General features: G+C 33.0%; 1 protein-coding gene and 1 non-coding gene across 2 annotated transcripts; both read left to right on the top strand.

The window, feature by feature from the left end:
- Positions 1 to 10,202: 10,202 nt before the first annotated feature.
- LOC139869595 (small nucleolar RNA R71) lies at positions 10,203 to 10,309 on the top strand. Its single transcript, XR_011766198.1, has one exon. It is a non-coding gene; the product is annotated as a small nucleolar RNA R71 (small nucleolar RNA).
- A 12,635-nt stretch (positions 10,310 to 22,944) lies between these two features.
- LOC139867690 (dormancy-associated protein homolog 4-like) lies at positions 22,945 to 23,757 on the top strand. The gene is made up of 3 exons (XM_071856054.1): positions 22,945 to 23,200; positions 23,338 to 23,425; positions 23,600 to 23,757. The coding sequence occupies exons 1-3, from the start codon at positions 22,945 to 22,947 to the stop codon at positions 23,625 to 23,627; spliced, it is 372 nt and encodes a 123-aa protein (XP_071712155.1). The 3' UTR covers positions 23,628 to 23,757.
- The last annotated feature ends 576 nt before the right edge of the window (positions 23,758 to 24,333 follow it).

Genomic DNA, 24,333 nt, shown 5'->3' on the forward strand with positions numbered 1-24,333 from the left:
GTTCAGGTGACCTAATGAATTTCAGGTGAATTCCTAAGATTTTACGTTCAATGGTAATGAACGCATTGAAAATGGGTTTTCAGAAAACAAATCGGTTTGAGATTTTGATCAAAATATTTTCTCGTTCAAGCTCGAGTTTAGATATCATCGAATTCCATGAGTTTGTAATTCTCAATCTTTAAGGTCAATCTCTAGGATTGAGTAATATCAGTCTTAAAAGCTGATTTTTGATCTTTAAGGAGATTATCCTTTCTGGGGGTCTGATTCATTAGTCTTATCAAGCTAATTTGCACGGCGTCCTCCCCATTTTATGAGACAGATCATCTCATGGTTAGGATAAGTCTGACCACTTTGCGACCCTATTTTATGCTGAGGTCCATGGATTTCCTGCTTATTTTAGTGATGACTTTTCTAGATTTTTCGTCAACCTACATCTGGTCTGGACGACAACTTTATGACCTAAATCAAGAAGCGCGTTTCTTTTTCGGAAGACTTTACTTCCTTTTAATGATGGAATTGATTCATCGTGTAGATCCATCTTTCTTACAGTAAATCAGGTAAAACTTTTTATTTTAGTCCAAAGCAAAAGTATCTTCAATTATTTGTTACAGAAATATGTGACATATGTTTAAATTAACTTGGTAAATTTTCTCACACTTGGCTTTTATTTTCTTTTATTTACCTTTTTATTGTCCTCTATTCTATTTTAAATGAATTCTAACATTTTGGTTTGTTTCTCAATTTATGTCCTTTCCGAGGTAACAATAATTTCGGTGTTAACACCTAGTTTTATCGTTCATAAATATGTATAAACATGATTTTGAATTCATTTAATTGAAAATTTTGAAAAATTTTACTAGAATTGTGTAGTCAGTATATAAGACTAGGGCTGTTCTTTATTATCAGAGAGCACTAGATTCTAATACAACTACTGCGTTACTAGTATTTTTAATGGTAACCAAGTGTTTAAATCAAAAAAAAATTTAAAATCTGAAAGAATTTAACCCCTTCCCACACTTAAGATCTTGCAATGCCCTCATTTGCAAGAAATCAGTAACAATTTAAATTATTGAGGGTGATTAGCGTAGAAAAATGATTAAATTTTACCAAAGTTTCCAAACATATTGGCGTTTGCTTGCTGAATGATAAATGATGCACATCATTTGTTCATTCCATCTTGTTGTTTCATCACATTTGTTTTTCATTTTGTCGTCAAAACTAGCTTTTGCTGAACTTAATGCCAGTCTTTGAAAATGCGCTGTTTTACCCTGTTTTGTACAATCGACAATATACATACATACAAATATAAACATGCATGGCAATTTGAAATGGGACTTAATATCCCACTTTCAAATCCTAAATGTGAAATATTAGTACACAATAATAATAAAAATGATAAAAATTGCATAAATATATCCAATAACATAAGTTTAAACATGAATAATTAAAAAGATAAAAATATAAAAATCATAAAAATAACCAATGGAACTAAATCAGTCTGAATAAGGGTTCCAGTTCATCTCGTCAGGTGGGTTCCATTGTTGGTTATAGGTGTTCTGATAGGCTTGGTTATAGTCATACCGGTTAAAGGGTTGTCGGATGTCAGGGTTGTGTGGCGGAAAATGAGCAGGTCGAGTAGGCACGTAATTATTTGGTACCTGATATGATAGCTGGCTCATGATTTGGTGCTGATGAACTAACCAGCTATCGTGTTGGCGTCGCCTATAATCCTCGTATACTCGCTCGGAGTTCCACTGCTCATACATACTATATCTGGCCGCGCTCGTCATTGCTTCCTCATCTATACGAACGTGAACGTCAAGAATAGCATCTCGTAAGACATCCCTAATGTCTTCCGCCTCCTCCATTTCCTCGTCTGAGCCCCTTTCTACCTGTGGATGAGGGCCCTCATAGAGTACTGCCTGGTTGCGTCTACTTTTCAATACCTTAGCACCCACATAAACTTTCAATCCTAAAGGCTCAACCTGTTCTCTACAAAGCTGTAATGGACCCCCTTGGTTCCTATCAACACCTAAATACTCTCCAATGAGAGTAACAAAAATACCTCCTCCTATTATACTCCCGTCCTGCATTCCTTCTACCATTTTAGATAAATAGAAACCAACGCAGTAAGGGATATTGACAAAGCTTATAGGATCCCGAATACACTTTAGGTAGAATAAATCATGTAAGGTTATTTTTTCTTTATTGTTACCTCTTTGTGTAATCGAGTTAGCCAAAAATCTATGAATGATATGAAGCTCGGCTCTGTCAATATGTGTATAGGAGTGTCCTCTCGCTCATGTAAAAACATCAAAATGTGACATACGCCTCCAAATGGCGTCAGCGTCAAAGTTGCTATCTACCCTTTCACCATAATGAATCAAATTTGTACAATCGGGTAGTAGCAACTCACCAGGAGTATATATCTGTAAAGCCCTGGCCATGTCCAGCATGGACATTCTGTACATCCTATTGCCAAGGATAAACCTAAGAAATCTTCTATCATCTATTCTAACTATATTTGTATCAAGTGATACAGTACTCATGAGCTCAACACACCATTCCTTATATACAGGTCTACGAATGGTGAAAAGACGTTCCCAATCTGTAAAAGAAGAGTTCCCGTACCTCTGAATCAGTAGCAGTCTGACTCTATTAGCTAGCTGAACTCTTTCCAAAGGATCCCAATCGATTACCCTTGGCACCTCTACATTTTTAGTTACTAATCTGAATTTGTTCCTTTAATATGTCTCGTAATCCCTCCATCTTCTATCAAATCTCAGATTAGGATGCAAAGTGTGCTCAGGAATCGTTGGGTATTCTACTGGCGGCCTCATCGGGAATACTATGAATTCATTAACAAACTGTACCGGATCATAATAAGGTACGTGTTGATCAGGCTGTTGTTGTGGTTCCTGTTGTGGTTCTTGTTCGGGTTCTGGCTCGTGTTGCATTTCTGGTTCTGGTTCTGGTGCTGGAGCAGGTCGTCTAGATGATGATGCTCCTGAACCTTCAGTATCGGCTTTCTGCAAAACACATTAAACACAAAATTTGTGCATCCAAATATGCATTAGTGTTAGCAAAATAATAACTTAAAACAATCACAATAACATGTTAAATCAAAATTAAACTTATACATATTTTCACAATTTTTACAATTATATACTTTTTCAAATAAGTACATATGAAAATGTAGACAAAGTTCATAAGCATTTAACTCAAATAACATGTCAAAATAGTCATTACTAACAATTAAACAAGTCTCAAATGGCAAATATATCAAATTAATCAAGTTCATGAATTTTCGCCTAAAAAGTCCACTTTAATCTTTAAAAATCATGTTTAGGATCAATGTTTGGATCATTTAACTACCTAAAAATGTTACACTACTCAATTTAGCAATAATTCATGACAAAAATCGGCCATAACCTGTTTATCTCAAAAAGCCCCAAATTGCTCAAGAACACAAACCCTAGATTTCTAAAAATTTTGAAGTTTTTGGCTTCAAATCATGTTAAATAGCATCAATCTAGGTTATACATGCATAAAATACTAACAATTTAACACTAATTACACTAGAAATTAACAAAATTGCATTAGGTAAAATATTGGTAATTATCACAAAAACTAGGAATTTATAGAGTTTAGGGGTGTAATTTTTACCTTTTTGCTGAAGAATGAGAATCTAGGCATGATTAGAGCAAAAAATTTGATGAATTACGGTGGAAAAATGATAAAATTTGAGAGGATTTTGAGTGTTTTTCGTTTATGTGTGTGTATTGTGGTGAGGAAGAACAGCTCGCTGGTTCTTTTGAGTCTAGCCAGATTTCCAGCTCCATGCGATCGCATGGAGTTGGAGTGCAATACCCATGCGATCACATGGGTATCCGGGAACAGTACTTTGGCCTTTTTTTTTTATTTATAAAACCTTATAACTTCTAAAACATATAATTAATAAAATTCTAAAAATTTTGTTTCCTTTAGGGGCGAAGGCATTTCGGATCGTTGTCCTAGTCCGTCCCTCGACAAAAATTTTAAAATTTGTCACTTTTAAGCGCGGTTTTAAAAGCAAAGATTTTTGGGTTTTTTTAATGTTTTTGGCATACTTTAATTCAATAAGATTAAAAATAATGATAATAAAAGTTCTCGTCTCTCCTTCGGGTAAAGCAATTTCGGTTCAACGACCTAGTCTTCAACTCACGACGAATTTTAAAAATCACATTTTTAACTTACGGAATAAAGTAAATTTTTGTTTTTAAATTCACACCAAACTTAAATTCAAAATGCATAAAATTAAAAATTCATATTAAAAATTCACAACAAACTTAAATTATATTTTTGTTTTTATACATACAAACTTATATTAAAAATATTAATTTTTCAAATATTTACAATTTTAAATATATATTAATTTTAACAAGTTTACAGTATTATTTTAATATTAATTTTAAAAACAAAATAAAAATAAAATTAAAAATCTTTTTGGCTTTTATCCCACTTTAATCAATCAAATATTATCAAAAATATACGCCCCTCTTTTCGGTAAAGTAATTTCGGTTACATAACCTAGTTTAACTCATGACGAATTTTTGAAATATTTTGGGTTGATTGATTAAAGATATTTATACCTTAAGAATAAACGTTAAATTTCGCAGTGATGTAATAAATTTTTGTATGATATCAATAATTTCGGTCGCAAGACCTAATTTTATCGAATATCAATTTAATACTTTATAGCGAACAAATTAGCGTTTATTATCAAAAGGTTAAAAATAAAAATAAAAATAAAAACTGTACAAACTTACATGTGAAATATATTTCTTAGTGATATGCTCTAGCCCACTCATAAGATAGTCGGACTAATTGATTTTCCATGGCTACATAGGCGTAACCTCGAATATTTAACGTTTTTTCTTCTAAACATATGAACGGTCCGTCTCTGCATAAAGTAACAAATTCGGTATTTGAATAGGTTTGATTATTTGAACATTTACCTTCGTGTGACCATTTTCCGCATTTGTGACATCTTTCAAGGTGTCGTGCTCTTCTTTTTGCTGCAGATTTTGATTTTCCTTTACCAAATTGTAACTTATTATCTTCGCATCTGGATTCTTTTCTTACTCCGTCCAATTTACCTCTGATTAATGATACTAATTCACTTGAAAGTGTGTCATTATTACGTTTAGTGATCAAAGCGTGTAGCATTAGACCATGGTTTAATTCACAGGAAGTCTTCATTTCGTAAAACCTAAAAAAAAATAAAAATTTAGAATGGGGGGAGAAGACTAGTTCTTTAGGGTCTGCTAGGGAAAGACCATTCGGATTCCATTTTCGAGAACTACACGAAAACAGAAAATCTAACTCTAACAGAAATACATATTATCCTTTAAAGACTTGATTCTCCCCACACTTAGTTAGCTGTGGTGTTGAAATTGTGATTAACTTCGTTGTCGACTTCCATCGGACTATCTATGTAATGTTTAACTCTGTGACCATTAACCTTAAATTCAATCCCATTTGAATTTATTAATTCTACTGTTCCGTACGTGAAAACTCTTTTAACTATGAATGGTCCAGACCATCTTGATTTCAATTTTCCAGGAAATAGCTTGAATGGTGAATTAAAAAGAAGAACTCTGTCTCCTTCTTTAAATTCTTTTAAACTTCTGATTCTTTTATCATGCCATTTCTTCGTTCTTTCCTTATAGATTAACGAATTTTTGTATGCTTCATGTCTTAATTCTTCTAATTCATTTAATTTACTTAATCGTAGACGTCCAGCTTCATGTAAATCAAGATTACATGTCTTCAAAGCCCAAAATGCTTTGTGTTCAATTTCTACTGGAAGATGACATGCTTTTCTGTAAACGAGTCTAAAAGGTGTGGTTCCAATTGGAGTTTTGTAGGCTGTTCTAAAAGCCCAGAGTGCATCCTCCAATTTAATGGACCATTCCTTTGGATTTGATCCTACGGTTTTCTCTAGAATATGTTTTAATGCTCGGTTGGTATTTTCAACTTGTCCACTTGTTTGTGGATGATATGCGGTAGAGATTTTATGAGTTACTCCATATCTTTTAAGAACTTTCTCAAGTTGATTATTACAAAAATGAGTTCCCCGATCACTTATTAAAGCTTTCGGTGTTCCAAACCTTGCAAAAAGAAGTTTTAAAAAGTTGACTACAACTCGTGCATCGTTAGTTGGGAGAGCTTGTGCTTCCACCCATTTAGATACATAATCAATGGCAACGAGAATATAGAGATTATTATGAGATTTTGGAAATGGACCCATAAAGTCAATACCCCAAATGTCAAATACTTCACATACTTGAATGACATTTTGTGGCATTTCATCACGTTGACTTATTTTTCCGGCCCTTTGACAAGCATCACAGGATTTGCAAAGAAGGTGTGCGTCTTTGTAAATTATAGGCCAACATAATCCAGCATCATAAACTTTTCTTGCTGTGAGTTGAGGCCCATAATGCCCTCCTGTTGGTCCTGTGTGATAATGGTTTAAGATTTTACTAGCTTCCTCCCCGAATACACATCGGCGTATTATTCCATCTGGACAACTTTTAAACAAATGTGGATCTTCCCAGAAATAGTGTTTTATATCACTAAAGAATTTCTTTCGTTTTTGGTACGATAATCCTTTTTCAAGGAATCCACATACTAAGTAGTTTGCATAGTCTGCAAACCATTGAATTTCATTATAATCTATCTTCAATAGATATTCATCAGGAAAGTTGTCTTGTATGGCCGATTCATTTAGAACTTCTAATTCGGGATTTTCAAGACGAGAAAGATGATCAGCGGCGAGATTTTCTACTCCCTTTTTATCTCGGATTTCAATATCAAACTCTTGTAAGAGTAAGATCCAACGGATTAATCGTGGTTTAGCATCTTGTTTCGAAAATAGGTATCTAAGAGCAGAATGGTCGGTATAGACCACCGTTTTAGCTAGAACGAGATATGATCGAAATTTGTCAAAAGCAAAGACAATAGCAAGGAGTTCTTTTTCAGTAGTTGTGTAATTTGTTTGTGCTCCTTGTAACGTCTTACTAGCATAATATATAGGTTGAAATCGTTTTTCAATCCTTTGTCCTAAAACGGCTCCCATTGCAAAATCACTTGCATCGCACATAAGTTCAAAGGGTAGATTCCAATTTGGAGTTATCATGATCGGCGCATTAGTGAGTTTTTCTTTAAGAATATTAAAAGATTTGATGCAGTCATCTGAAAAGATGAATGGAGCATCCTTTTCTAGGAGTTTATTCACAGGAGTGGCAATTTTAGAGAAATCTTTTATAAAACGTCGGTAAAAACCGGCATGCCCTAGAAAACTCCTAACTCCTCTAACATTGGTGGGATGTGGAAGTTTAGCAATTACATCTACTTTAGCTTTATCCACTTCAATTCCTTCCTTTGAAATTTTATGACCAAAAACGATGCCTTCTTTAACCATGAAATGGCACTTCTCCCAATTAAGCACTAGATTTGATTGTTCGCATCTAATAAGCATTCGTTCAAGATTAACTAGACATGTTTCAAAAGTATCCCCGAAGATTGAAAAGTCATCCATGAAAACTTCCATGCATTCTTTTATCATGTCGTGAAAAATCGCCATCATGCACCTTTGAAAGGTTGCAGGGGAGTTGAAAAGTCCAAATGGCATGCGTTTGTAAGCAAAAGTACCATAAGGGCACGTGAATGTGGTTTTATCTTGGTCTTCGGGTGCTATTGGAATTTGAAAATATCCCAAAAAACCATCAAGAAAACAATAGTAACTATTTCCGGCTAATCTTTCCAACATTTGATCAATGAAAGGTAAGGGAAAGTGATCTTTTCTGGTGGCATCATTCAATTTTCTATAATCAATACAAACACGCCATCCTGTTACAGTCCTAGTAGGAATAAGCTCATTTTTCTCATTTGTGATGACAGTCATGCCACCCTTCTTAGGCACGCATTGAACTGGGCTTACCCATGGACTATCAGAGATTGGATAAATTAAACCTGCATCAAGCAGTTTAATAATTTCTTTTTTAACAACATCTTGCATATTAGGATTTAGTCTTCGTTGGCGTTGCACATATGTTTTATGACCTTCTTCCATAAGGATTTTATGTGTGCAATACGAAGGACTTATTCCTTTAATGTCATGAATCTTCCATGCAATAGCTGGTTTATAAGCTTTTTACACAGAAATGAGTTGAGATTTTTCATTATTAGTAAGAGAAGACGATATTATTACAGGTAATTCAGATTCACCATGTAAATAAGCGTATTCCAAATGGTTTGGAAGTGGCTTTAACTCTAATGTCGGTGGTTCTTCTATCGATGATTTATATCGATATCTGTCTTCTTCTTTTAGCATTTGAATTTCTTCTGTTGTTGGTTCATATCCATTAGCCATAAGTGTAGCTAACATTTCAGTTTCATCAATTGGTTCAGTACCTTCTCCTAAAGAACATTCTCCTATTCCTTGTAATTCTGGAAATTCTTCTAACAATTCTGCATGTGATTCTATAGTTTGAATATAATAACATGTATCATCTACAGATTACGGTTGTTGCACTGCTCTATCAACTGAAAAGGTAACACTCTCGTCCTCTATACTTAGGGTCAATTTCTTACCAAACACGTCTATCATTGCTTTAGCCGTGTTTAAGAATGGTCTTCCTAATATGAGAGGAACTTGAGAATCTTCTTCCATGTCCAAAACAACAAAATCTACTGGAAATACTAAAGTACCAACTTTAACTAGCATGTTTTCCATTATCCCTCTAGGATATTTTACTGATCGATCGGCTAGTTGTATGCTTATTCGTGTTGGTTTCAATTCTCCAAGGCCTAGTTTAGCGTATAGTGAATACGGCATTAAATTTATACTAGCACCTAAATCTGCCAATGCTTCTATTGAACTAAGACTACTCAGAAAACATGGAATTGTGAAACTTCCTGGATCAGATAGTTTTTCTGGTATCTTATTCAACAGCACTGCTGAACAATTAGCATTCATAGTAACAGCCGAGAGTTCTTCCATTTTCTTTCTATTCGAGATTAGATCTTTCAGAAATTTAGCATATCTAGGAATTCCTGAAATTACATCAATGAAAGGAAGATTTACATTTATCTGTTTAAACATATCCAAGAATTTGGATTGCTCGGCTTCAAGTCTCTCTTTTTTCATTTTACTCGGGTAAGGAAGTGGTGGTTGGTATGGTTTAACATAAGGTTTAGCCTTAACTGTGTTATCTTCATTAACCTTTTCAACTACCGGTTCTTTTTCTTTATCTTGTTCAGGTTGTGGTTCTTGTGGAGTAGGAATAGTTTCATCATAAATTACAGGTAATTCAGGTGGTTTAAGTGTAATACCACTTCTTGTGGTAATAGCTTTAGCTGTTTCATTCCGGGGATTAGCATTTGTATCACTAGGTAAACTTCGCGGTTTTCTTTCACCTATTAACCTTGCTAGGTTGCTCACTTCTTGTTCCAGATTTTGAACAGAAGCTTGTTGATTTCTAAATGCTTGAGCATTTTGTTCATTCGTTTGTTTCTGAGATGTGAAAAACTGTGTTTGAGATTCAACTAGCTTCGTCATCATATCTTCTAAATTCGGCTTTTTATCATCGGTTTGTGGTTTGTTTTGAAAATTAGGTCTTTGCTGATTGTAAGTATTATTGGATACTTGTTGATTACTAGGACCTTGTTGGTTGTTGTATGGAACATTGTGATTATAATTCTGGTTTTGATTGTAAATCGGTCTTGGCGGTTGATAATTATTCTGATAATTATTTCCAGGCCTTTGGTTTATGTATGAAACATTCTCTCTTTGTTCCATTGTTAGTTCAATACTGAGACAATCTTTTGTTAAATGTGGTCCTCCACACTGCTCACAACTAATTCGTATTGAGTGTATATCCTTAGTCATCTTTTCCATTCGTCTCTCGATAGCATCTATCTTTGCTGAAATGGAATCTAAGTCATGGCTAGAATCGGCTCTAGCTACTTTAGATGATCTAACGATATCTTTTTCTTGGTGCCACTCATGTGAGTGGGAAGCAGTGTTATCAATAATTTTGTAAGAATCAGTTTCGGTTTTCTTCATAATGGAACCACCAGCTGCTATGTCTATGTCTTTCCTTGTAGTGATGTCGCATCCTTGGTAGAATATTTGTACTATTTGACAGGTGTCTAAACCATGTTGCGGACATCCTCTCAATAACTTTTCAAATCTGGTCCATGCCTCATATAGAGTTTCATTTGGCTTTTGTGTGAATGTAACAATTTCTCCTTGAAGTCTTACGGCTTTAGATGCCGGAAAGAATTGTTTAAGAAATTTTTCAACTAAAACATCCCATGTATCAATCGCCCCTTCAGGTAACGATTCTAACCAATCTTTGGCTTCTCCCTTTAAAGTCCAGGGAAATAACATGAGATATATCTGTTCCTCCTCAACTTCTCTTATCTTAAATAGAGTGCAGATCCTATTAAAGGTACGAAGATGTTCATTTGGATCTTCCTTCGGCGCACCACTAAATTGGCATTGATTAGTTACCATGTGTAGAATTTGTCCCTTGATTTCATAATCTGGCGCATTAATGTCTGGATGAGTAATTGCGTGACCTTGGCCAGTGCGTTTAGCTCTCATTCGGTCTTCCATACTTAAAGGTTCCAGATTCTCCATGATTGAATTTGTTGAATCTGAATCACTAGAGGATTCTGATTTAATGGTTCGCTCCTCAACAATCTCTGTTTGAATGATTGGTGGTTCCGGAGGAAAAATTAATGGTTCTGGATCTACGAATCGTTCCTGAATATTCTCCGGATTCTCAATTGTGAGGTCGGGTTCAAAAAATGGATTATCGGAAATTTGAATTGGAGTACTTGGTCGACTGGATGACGATACTAAAGAAAAATCAACGGCGGTAATATTAGCTAGATGTCTTGATCGAGTTACAGGTGGTGAACGTACAAAAGGCGGTGAACGTTTTGCTCGGTGCATTCACTGAATATCTTATTAGTTTTTTAAAAAAGAAGAAAAATTATATAAGTTATCCAATTAATAGACTTTTCTGATTTTGCCCACGTTTCGAATAGCCAAAAGATGCAGCAGAGGGGCAGGATTCGTTTGGTCTCAATATAATTGACTACTGTTTGGCTCCAATAACCCGGTCCACGTACAAATCCAACTACTACTACGAACCAAAAAATTTTGATGTCTATCAATTTAACTACTTAAAATAAATTTTCGTAATGTAAAGAAATTTAGAGAAGAAGTAGAAAAATTCTATGTCCTAAAAACTAGAATGGCGAGAAATAAGAAAGAAAAAGAGCCCGTCGGTATTAAAATTGGAGAAATAAGAAAGAAAAAGAGTGACTTATAAAACTTTAAAACAATCGACTAACCCAACCTTATTATTATTACTAACTTAAAATTAAAATTGCAAATTGAGATTACTAATTGGAGTGATAATTGATACATAGGTAAAAGGCGTCGAAAAACAAAAATAAGAAAGTAGCGCGTTGAAACTTAAAAAGGAACTAAAAACTAAGAATTAAAAGTTGCGTCTAAAAATATTAAAGCTTACAAATAAAACTATATCCCAAATGGCAATATCTTAAAAAGGTACTAAAACTTAAAAAGACGTCGCAAAATTCTAAAGCACATAAATCTTAGTCTAAAGAAAAAGCACTTAAGGGATTTTACGCCAAAGCCTAAAAATCTAGAAATAAAAATAACTATGGCAAAAACTATGTCTAAAAACTAAATATAAGCGAAAAATACAAATATTACGCTAAAACAATTAAAAGGTACAAAATATAAAAATATACTAAAAGTTGTAAAAAGTACAATTTTTATAAAAATATTATTTTTATATTTTTTATTTTATAAAACTATTAATTTTATAAATTATTTAAACTAATTAAACTAAATATAAAACAAATTAAATACAAAAACTAAAACTTAAATAATAAAATAAGTAAAACCTAATTAGGATTTTAAATTAATCATAATTAATAATAATAACCCGTAATGATTGCAGTACGATGTCAACTGTGGCGTGTCAGCAGGGCTCATGCGATCGCATGAGTCCTAAGTTACCCGGCCATGCGATTGCATGGGCTAGGGTTTCGGGCAAGTGACTGGGCTGCTACAGTACTGGACTCGAATTTATTTATATTATTTTTTTTTCTGTTTTTGCTGTGTTTATTTTTCTGTTTTATATATTTATATAATATATTTATATAAATTAAATAAAACTTATATTTTTATAAAATAAAAATAAAGATACTTTTATAGAACTTATATATTTAACAAACTCTTAAAAATATTTATATTTTTGTTTTTCTTTTTATATTTTTGGTTTTAAAACGTATTTTTATAAAAGCGTATTTTTTTTATAAAAGTAAACTTAAAAAAAAAAAATTAAAGCTATTTTATATATAGTGTTGCGCTTCCGGCTTTTAAGCTAGATTTGATCCCCGACAGCGGCGCCAAAAATACTTGATGTGCGTAGAGGTGTATATGAAATAGTTTTATTTTTACAACGAAATACTATTAAATATAATACAATTTACACAAGATATTTATTTATTTATAGAATGGATATACCTAAACCTTGCTACAACACTTATAGGCAGTGTACCTAATCGTACAGTAGTGTAGTTTTTAGTAAGTCCGGTTCGTTCCACAGGGAAAATTTTTTTAAACAAAGCTTAACGCTATATTAGTTTTAATTTATAAAAAATACAAATATATATAAGAAATATTATTATTATAAAGGGGGTTTTTACCGTTTAATTACCGGTTTGTCGATTTTTAAAACTTTAGTCGCAGTTAAAACCTAATGTAAAATATTAAATAAATAAAAGACTTAATTTAAAGCGTAAAATAAATAATGATAATGAAATTTCGATAAATAAAAGTGCGATAAAATAAACTTGCGATAATTAAAGAGTATGATAATTAAAAGTGCAATTAAATACAATAACAATAAATAAAAGTGCAATAATTAAAAGTGCAATTAAATATAAAATAAAGGAAATTAAATATGAAATAAAAGAATTATGCTTATTTAAACTTCCGTAATCATGATGTTTGACGTGTTGATTTTAGTTTTATGCCCATGGGTTAATTGTCCTTTGTCCTGAATTATTCAATATGTCCGTCTGGTTTTTGTCCATAACAGTCCATCAGTCATAAATATAAAGTGCGAGTATCCTCATTAAATTATCCTTATACCCGAAGTCAAATATTCCAACTAATTGGGGATTTAAACTGTAACAAGGTTTTAATACTTTGTTTAATAATTACACCAGGTTATCGACTGCGTGTAACCCAAGGTTTTAATACTTTGTTATCAATTATGCCAAGTGTCCTTGTACATAATTTCACCCCTGTTTTAATAATTCCATAGACTATTAATCCATTCCCGTGTCCGGTTAAATGAACAGTTATTCGTACATATAAATATCCCGACCATCGTGTCCGATCGAGTGTATATGGTTATTTATAGGGACGTCCAATTGTAAATCTTTATATTAAAATTAACAAACTATCATTTAGTTAAACAAATATAAAGCCCACTAATAGCCCATAGTCTAATTTCCACAAGTGTCGTTCTTTTGTCCAAACCCCAATTATGGTACAAAGCCCAATTACCCAATTTTAGTAATTAGCCCAACATCATGATTACTTCGTTTTAAATAAGCATAATAATAACTTAGCTACGAGACATTAATGTAAAAAGGTTGAACATAACTTACAATGATTAAAAATAGCGTAGCGTTACACGGACAGAATTTCGACTTACACCCTTACAATACGCGCTAACATACCCTTATTATTAGAAATTAAAATTAAAATTAAAATTATAATATATATATATATATATATATATATATATATATATATATATATATATATATATATATACGTTTAGATAGAGAGATTGATATATGATATATGATGCACCAAAGCTCGATTTTTATAGGCATATGGGCTGGAAAAGAGGCTCATGCGATCGCATGAGCTTTGCCCTTCAAGGCCATGCGATCGCATGGCCAGCTGGGGAGGCTCAAAAGTCTTTAAAAACGTGGGCTGCTTATTTATTTATTATATAATATAATATATATAATTAAATTTAATTATATATATATATATTATATTATATTATATTCTTGTACTCCGTTGACTTGTAATTTTTAGTCCGTTGCGTCGAGCGTTGAGAGTTGACTCTAGTCCCGGTTCCGGATTTTCGAACGTCCTTGCGTACAATTTAATATCTTGTACTTTACGTTTTAAATCTTGTACTCTTGTAATTCTGAGACGTTTCTTATCAATAATTGGAACCTCTTTGATTGTACTTTGTACTTTTGAGCTTTTTGGTCATTTGCGTCTTCAATTAGTCGAATCTGTCTTTTGTCTTCACCTTTTATTATTTAAACGAATATTACTTGTAAATAGAACAATTGCAACTAAAAACTTTTCTTTCTTGAGGGATAATGCTATGAAATATATGTTCGTTTTTAGCATTATCAATAACTATAACTATAATGATAATATTTTTAATAATAATAAAACAAATATAAAATAATATGATAATAATAATAATATTACTAATGATAATGATAATAACTACTATAGAATGTATACCATAATATTGTTAATAACGATGATACTAATAATATCAATATTATTGATAATAATAATAATAATATTATTAATAATAATAAATAATAATAATAATACTATATCAATCTATATATATCATGTTCGTGAATCATCGGGCATGGTCAAAGGGTAACTGAATTCATGTAAACAGTTCCAAAGTTTTCGAGACTCAACATTATAGATTTTGCTTATCGTGTCGAAATCATATAAGATTTAAGTTTAAATTTGATTGGAAATTTCCGGTTCGTCACACTCTTACTCTGTTGTGTGTCACTTTGTGGTCCCGATTTCGTTTTGTTCTTTTTTGGCAATGACAGTTTCATTTTTCTCATTGTTAGAGGCAAATGTGTATCCGCTCTCCACGTCCATACTCATGGTGGGCTAGACTATGGTTGCCTGAAAAGTCTCTTTTTGTCTTTTCAATGCAATTTTCCGACGACAAAGCTGCCAAAATTGCCTGCTATGATGATGGCTGGTGGTTTCACCACCCTATTGGGTGGTTGTAATGGTTATGGGTTGACTTACCTTTCACCTCCCCTACATGTGCATGTGTTGTGGTCATCGCCAAGTCACCACCCAATTGGTGGTGACCACCAGTGTTAGTTGCTGTGGTGGCGATTGGTTCTACTGTCGTCGGTGATTCGGGTGGTCCACCACCCAGTTGGTGGTGGATGTTGGTCGTTGATGGGGCGGGAGAAGGTGGCGTATGGTGTACCTTTTGGCTCGAATATTTGTACTTGTTATCGTGGATACTGTGTATTGTAACGACCCAACTTTTTCGACTTATATTTATACTTTATACTTTCACGAAACTGCGTATATGTGCGTACTAAGCTAGATAACATTCTAGAGTCATTATCCATGTTAATTACTTTTGCTAATACCTTAAAACGTGTTATTAAGTGCTTAATTACTTAACTTGATCCCCGAATGCTTTTATGACCGTTAGTGTCACTAGTCATTTAGAACGAGCTACGTACTTGGTACACGTTAAACTTTTTTCATAATTGGAGTGTTATGACTACTTAATCCTAATTGTTATTTTTAAATGACAATTACTTAGCTTGACGGTTGCTTAATTACGCTTAGTGTTTTACTAATGCACACTAGTTAGTCTTAATGGACTTATCACCTTAATGGACTTAGTTTATCAAAGGCCCACCCTACTCTAGCTAATGGACTAGTAAGTTAGTCCATCTTAATGGACTTATGATCCATTAAGACATAATATAAGACCTATTAAGATATAAGACAAGTTTACTAGCATGCTTGTGTACCATTCTTACATCTTTTAACTCCATGCACCATGCTAGCCAACATGCAAACATCACCTTGTACCACCACCCATGACAAGCCAAATGGTCCACCCCCCCCCCCCCCCCCAACACCCCCTTGAACCGTCGGCCATCTTAACCCACACCACCATCATCATTTTTTTTTCAAACTTCATTTCATTTCTCACAAAACACACACACATCTCTCTAGTTTTCTCTCTAGTTTCTTACTCTAAAAAACTTAAGAAAACTTGTAAGTTTTCTTGAATTTCTTTTCTTCTTTTTCTTTCATAATCGAAATCATCATCATTATTCATCAAAGATTCAAGTTTTGTAACTTGAATCTTCTTATATCTTGTAACTTGAATCTTCATATATCTTGTAACTTCAAACTTTAGTTGAAGAAGATGCAAGAACATGGAGGATTCAAGCTCTTTAGCTTTGAATCTTCATTACTTTTGTTAGATCTAAGCTCATAGCTTAAGATCTCTTTATTTTTGTTAAAGGATCAAAACTTATGTTTATGATCTTCATGTAACTTGTAGATCTAGCTTTTTGCTTTAAAGATCTTCAAGAACATTAGAGATCCAAGCTTTCTAACTTGAGTTTTCTACAAAAAGTTTGTTAAAAGATCAAGTTTATTAACTTATGATCTTCTTTAATTTGTTTTACTTCAATTTTGTAACTTGTGTTTTCATTAAACAAGGATACAAGCTTTCTAGCTTGAAGTCTCATAAGTATGGTTAAGAGATCCAAGCTTTTTAGCTTAGGGTTTCATTATTTTGTTTGATCTAAAGTTATGTAACTTATGGTCATCCAACTTGTTAAAACAAAAGCTCATTAACTTACATTCATTCTACTTTGTAAAAATCTAAGTTTTATAACTTAAGGTTTTGTAAAAGTTGAAAGTCTAAGTTTTATAACTTAGGGTTTCACCTAGAACACAAGATCTAGACTTTCTAGTCTAAGGTCTTCAATATTTAGCTAAGATCTAAGTTCTATAACTTAAGGTCTTGCTTGTTTGGTTTGAATCCAAGTTTGTAGCTTTAAATTCCAAATAGAACTTGTACTTGTGTCAAAACTAAGAACTTGATGTAACTTTGGTTCATCATCCTTCTAAAACTCTTAAATGAGTTGTACTTCCTTTCTTAGTCAAACACCAAGAAACCCACCGGAGTACTTGAATCTGTTTTTCAAGGTCGTACCCGACTCCTGGAGCTCCTGGAAAAGTGATTTCCAGAAATTTCGGGATGTGTAGATGACTTTTCGTTTAAGATTCGCCTAAATCCGATATACGGTTTAGAATTTATAGTCTTCTGAAGTTCACTACGTCCTTGTAACGACGTGCTAAAATTTTTGACCTACTCGCGCTTTGACCGTCGCCACGGTCAAACGACATCGAGTTAGGATCTGAATTTCGGATAGCAGTAAGAGGACTCACAAACGGAGCCTTCGCCACTGACCGCGCATCATTTCAGTTTGTGTAGAGGTCGTAGCGGCTGATCGAATTTAGATTTTCGTTTCGACCTCTATTCTTGTTGAAACCTTACTTTATCTTTTACGTATGATGATAATGATGATACTTAAGACTTAACTTACTTACTTTTAAACTTTTTGGAACGATTTACTGACTTAGTAACCTTTGACTTAGGTTGAGGACCTTTTGGACCAACTTACCACTTGCTTACACTTTCGTATCGACTTTACCGTATTTCCACTGTGATTTATAGTTCCCTTTTTACTTTAACTATTTTTGGGACTGAGAATACATGCGCTTTTTATGTTTTACATACTATATACGAGTGCTTAAACTTTATATATGTGTGGGTAACATAACGACACAAATTTTTCCCTTAGCTCGGTAACGTTTAGTCATTGGTTTATGAACCGATGAACGCGAATCTTAGATATGGATCCATAGGGTTTGACATCCCCACTCGGGCTAGTCGCGCTAGCATTTAACGGGTGTTTATGTAGTGACCCGAACTTTTCCATGATTATATATTAAATGAAAACTATATTTTCATGATTAAATGTTTCCAACATGTTAAGCAATCAAACTTGTTAAGACTTGATTAATTGAAATAGGTTTCATATAGACAATTGATCACCCAAGTTGACCGGTGATTCACGAACGTTAAAACTTGTAAAAACTATATGATGACATATATATGATTATATATATAGTTAACATGATATTATGATAAGTAAGTATCTCATTAGGTATTTTAACAATGAGTTATATACATAAAATTGAGTTTATTGAATTAAGAAACTCGAAACGATATATATAACGATTATCGTCATAACAACGTCTTACTAAATACATATGAATCATATTAAGATATTGATACACTATATTTAATCATGATAAATGATAAGTAAACATGTCATTAAGTGTATTAACAATGAACTACATATGTAAAAACAAGACTACTAACTTAATGATTTCGAAACGAGACATATATGTAACGATTATCGTTGTAACAACATTTAACTGTATATATATCATACTAAGATATATTAATATATCATAATATCATGATAATGTAATAATTTAACATCTCTTTAGATATAATAAACAATGGGTTAACAATATTTAACAAGATCGTTAACCTAAAGGTTTCAAAACAACATTTACATCTAACGACTAACGATGACTTAACGAATCAGTTAAAATGTAAATACATGTAGTGTTTTATTATGTATTCATATACTCTTGAAAGACTTCAAGACACTTATCAAAATACTTCTACTTAACAAAAATTCTTACAATTACATCCTCGTTCAGTATCATCAACAATTCTACTTGTATGCACCCATATTCGTACTCGTACAATACACAGCTTTTAGACGTATGTACTATTGGTATATACACTCCAATGATCAGCTCTTAGCAGCCCATGTGAGTCACCTAACACATGTGGGAACCATCATTTGGCAACTAGCATGAAATATCTCATAAAATTACAAAAATATTAGTAATCATTCATGACTTATTTACATGTAAACAAAATTACACATCCTTTATATCTAATCCATATACCAACGACCAAAAACACCTACAAACACTTTCATTCTTCAATTTTCTCCATCTAATTGATCTCTCTCAAGTTCTATCTTCAAGTTCTAAGTGTTCTTCATAAATTCTATAAGTTCTAGTTTCATAAAATCAAGAATACTTCCAAGTTTGCTAGCTTACTTCCAATCTTGTAAAGTGATCATCCAACCTCAAGAAATCTTTATTATTTACAGTAAGATATCTTTATAATACAAGGTAATACTCATATTCAAACTTTGGTTCAATTTCTATAACTATAACAATCTTATTTCGAGTGATGATCTTACTTGAACTTGTTTTCGTGTCATGATTCTGCTTCAAGAACTTTCAAGCCATCCAAGGACCCTTTGAAGCTAGATCCATTTGTCTCTTTTTCAGTAGGTTTATCCACAAAACTTGAGGTAGTAATGATGTTCATAACATCATTCGATTCATACATATAAAGCTATCTTATTCGAAGGTTTAAACTTGAAATCACTAGAACATAGTTTAGTTAATTCTAAACTTGTTCGCAAACAAAAGTTAATCCTTCTAACTTGACTTTTAAAATCAACAAAACACATGTTCTATATCTATATGATATGCTAACTTAATGATTTAAAACCTGGAAACACGAAAAATACCGTAAAACCGGACATACGCCGTCGTAGTAACACCGCGGGCTATTTTGGGTTTGATAATTAAAAACTATGATAAACTTTGATTTAAAAGTTGTTCTTCTGGAAAAATGATTTTTCTTATGAACATGAAACTATATCCAAAAATCATGGTTAAACTCAAAGTGGAAGTATGTTTTTCAAAATGGTCATCAAGACGTCATTTTTTCGACTGAAATGACTATCTCTTACAAAAATGACTTGTAACTTATATTTCTGACTATAAACCTATACTTTTTCTGTTTAGATTCATAAAATAGAGTTCAATATGAAACCATAGCAATTTGATTCACTCAAAACGGATTTAAAACGAAGAAGTTATGGGTAAAACAAGATTGGATATTTTTTTATTGTTGTAGCTACGGGAAATATTGTAACAATTCTATACAAATCATATCCTAGCTAACTTATATTGTATTATACATGTATTCTAATATATTATGTAATCTTGGGATACCATAGACACGTATGCAAATGTTTTGACATATCATATCGACCCATGTATATATATTATTTGGAACAACCATAGACACTCTATATGCAGTAATGTTGGAGTTAGCTATACAGGGTTGAGGTTGATTCTAAAAATATATATACTTTGAGTTGTGATCTAGCCTGAGACGTGTATACACTGGGTCGTGGATTGATTCAAGATAATATATATCGATTTATTTCTGTACATCTAATTGTGGACAACTAGTTGTAGGTTACTAACGAGGACAGCTGACTTAATAAACTTAAAACATTAAAAAGTATTAAAAATGTTGTAAATATATATTGAACATACTTTGATATATATGTACAATTTGTTATAAGTTCGTGAATCGATCAGTGGCCAAGTCTTACTTCCCGACGAAGTAAAAATCTGTGAAAGTGAGTTATAGTCCCACTTTTAAAATCTAATATTTTGGGATGAGAATACATGCAGTTTTATAAATGTTTTACGAAATAGACACAAGTAAATGAAACTACATTATATGGGTGAATGATCGAAGCCGAATATGCCCCTTTTGCTTGGAAACCTAAGAACTAGTAAACCGATCTACTAATTGACGCGAATCCTAAAGATAGATCTATTGGGCCTAACGAACCCCATCCAAAGTATCGGATGCTTTAGTACTTCGAATTCGTTTTTATCATGTCCGAAGGATTTTCCTGAATGATAGGGGATATTCTTATATGCATCTTGTTAATGTTGGTTACCAGTGTTCACCATATGAATGATTTTTATCTCTATGTATGGGATGTATATTGAAATATGAAATCTTGTGGTCTATTATTATGATTTGATAATATATAGGTTAAACCTATAACTCACCAATATTTTTGTTGACGTTTTAAGCATGTTTATTCTCAGGTGATTATTAACAGCTTCCGCTGTTGCATACTAAAATAAGGACAAGATTTGGAGTCCATGCTTGTATGATATTATGTAAAAACTGCATTCAAGAAACTTATTTTTGATGTAATATATTCTTATTGTAAACCATTATGTAATGGTCGTGTGTAAACGGTATATTTTAGATTATCAATATTTGATAATCTACGTAATGCTTTTTAAACCTTTATAGATAAAATAAAGGTTATGGTTGTTTTAAAAATGAATACACTCTTTGAAAAACGTCTCATATAGAGGTCAAAATCTCGCGACGAAATCAATTAATATGGAACGTTTATAATCAATATGAACGGGACATTTCAGTTTAATACTTCGCCAATTGTACTTTTAGGGGGTGACATATATATTTCTTTGTTAAGTTAGTTACCAAGCGCCCACGGTTAAGCATATACTTTTCATACTGTTTTGAATACTAAATCTCGTGGTCTACATCACATTATTGTTTACAATAAAACTATAGCTCACCAACACTCGTGTTGACTTTTTAAAGCATGTTATTTCTCAGGTGCTTAAACGAAATTGCTTCCGCTATAATAGACTTGCTGTGTTAGACTTCCGTTGCATTGTTAGAGATGTATCTTAAGCATGGACTTTTTATTTTGCATTCACTACTTATGTTTAATTTGCACCATGGTTTGTAATGACCTAAGTGTCACGTACTATTGTTAATGCTTTCTATTCGTAGAAGCACGTTACTTTTGTAAAACATTTGTCGTTGAGAAAACGTTATCTTTTTGTGAATGCAAAACCTTGTTTTAAAATAGCATATAGTGTTATACCGTGTAATAGACCTGTTGTTGATGATCCGTACCATGATGATTTTTGGACGGGGCATCACAGTGTATTGGGTCCTTGCCCTTCCGGTGGCGACTTCGGGTTTGGACCAGACGATGATCTTCCTGTTGGAGATCTGACTTCAAAAATGGGAGTGAGAATGGTTTTTCAACGATTGGGATCATTTTGAGAAGGTTCGTGCTCCGTAGCCGATGATATTGCTCCCTTCTCTGATTAGCGGCTCATTTGGCTTAGCGTTATTCCGATAGTTCGTTGTTTTATCGTAATGGGTTAGGTGCTTCCGTATTTAAGTTTTTAGATTTTAGCATTGTATGTTTTTGTTAGATAGCCTTATTAATTGTTTACTCTCCCTATTGGTGGTGGTTATTTGTTTAGCTTAACTTGATATTAGGACTCATTATTTAGGCTATAATTCTGATTCGCGATGATTCGGTGTTGCACCTTATTGATATTAGGACTCGTTGTTTATATTATCGTTATATATGCTACCAAACATCATGAAATTTACTTACTTGTATTGTACCAAAAGTAACGGTATTGGGCTTAATTTTGCTTACTATATATCTTGGGCTTTCTAACGATTAGCTTGGCACATTATAGGTTGATTTTAACCTCTATAATTGTGTGTACGGTTTATAACAATTTTTAATTTCATACCAAACAATAAAAAAAAAAAAAAAAAAAAAAAAAAAAAAAAAAAAACTGCTTCAATTGAGCCATCAGATCGCAACCATAATCCTCGTCCTCTCGCTATATTTTCACGCCTCCATCATTGGTTCAACCATAAATACACCCAAAATTTTGATTACCTATTATTACCGAATAATAAAGTAATAATATTACTAATTAATAATAAGATTACAAATAAAAGCTTCCATTTTTCCTTGTAACAGTCGTATTCTGGTGTCGTCGCCGTATTCTCTTCATCTCCTATAACAAAAGGAAACCCACCGAATTCGGGTTGTTACATGAAAGATACGAAGATCATTAATCTTAATATCATATATTAATAATAATTCTAGCTACGTACGTACCTAGATCATACATTATTATTATTATTAACAAACCAAATAATAATGGGTTTTCTTGATCATCTCTGGGATGAAACGCTGGCCGGCCCAAATCCTGACTCGAGTTTAGGCAAACATGGTAAATACAAGTCCCTACGTCTCCCGTCAGGACCCAATATGATCGTTGCTGGTCAATCCCGTACCGATGTAAACCTTCCCAGCAATATTCTCAGAACAATCAACAACAACAACAACATTTCTGCTTCCGGGTCCACCCTGTCCTCTCCCTCTGGTTGCACCACCCCGGGTTCCCCCTTCTCGCGTAATTAATTTCATTTACTTTAATTTCTCATTTTAAACAAACTATACTTGTTACATACAATCACACCTACATATTTTATACATTTGTTTGTAAAATTGAATCTTGTTCTTGTTTTGTTCATAATCATCATTAATCAGCAACAAGTCCAGGAGGGAATATCAAGAAGCTGAGTCGAAGAAAGTCGATGCATTCTAAGGAGCCCAAAAGTCCTACGGGTTATGATTGGTTGGCTAATTACATTTCTCTCTGCATTTCTTTATCTTTATTCTATATAATTTCATCATAGATATTATTTATAATTAACAAATACAGTACATGTTTAACTAATTAAGAAGGCGCTTATATACATTGTTGGTTCAGAAAAGGCTAATTTTATTCGCAACATGGTTGTAATTGCAGGATTGTTTTGAGCGCTTTGGAACGTTGAAAGAGACGAATGCATGACTTTCTGCTCGGCATGAGACAAAATGCCTTCCATGTGCATATGAGAAACCTATATATTTATATAATAATCTAATGTATATAATGTGTGTATATGTGTGTATACATTTTACTACTATATATTTAATATATATTGCAGCCCATGAGATCATCCATGTGGTGCATTATGTATCCTAATTAATCTATTTAATTATCATATATTCAAAAGTTCAAATGACAACGCAAAATGGATGCGAGAACTGCAATAACTAACGGAATTTGGGGCTTTTCATATGTAAGTAGATAGATTAATGTTGGCGTAGAGTAAGATTAAAAGCAAAATTGTTTGACAAAACATCAAATTTCCATTCACATGTACACTGTGTTTGATCATGCATATTTTTACCATAGGGTTAATATGCTTGTTCAATACGTAAAGGGGGTTTAAGGATCTTAGAACAAGGCTCTCCGGTCCGGCTATCGTGAATAACCCTGGCCGACATCATGATGTCGGCGGGGTGGCCAAGTGATTAAGTCCACCTTCGATAACGTTCGTTGATCAGAAGGCCCCATATAAAAGCTGTAGGTGCTAGTCGACAAAGAACTAACCTGTTAGCCTTGAGAAGACGAGAGATGATGCTGGTTACGTAAGATGTGTGATTGACGATTGTTACGTAACGCTGTTGTGTTGTTAGAATGATAATAAGGGTCTG

The sequence above is a fragment of the Rutidosis leptorrhynchoides genome, chromosome 9, assembly GCF_046630445.1.
Source record: "Rutidosis leptorrhynchoides isolate AG116_Rl617_1_P2 chromosome 9, CSIRO_AGI_Rlap_v1, whole genome shotgun sequence".
Classification (NCBI taxonomy): Eukaryota; Viridiplantae; Streptophyta; class Magnoliopsida; order Asterales; family Asteraceae; genus Rutidosis; species Rutidosis leptorrhynchoides.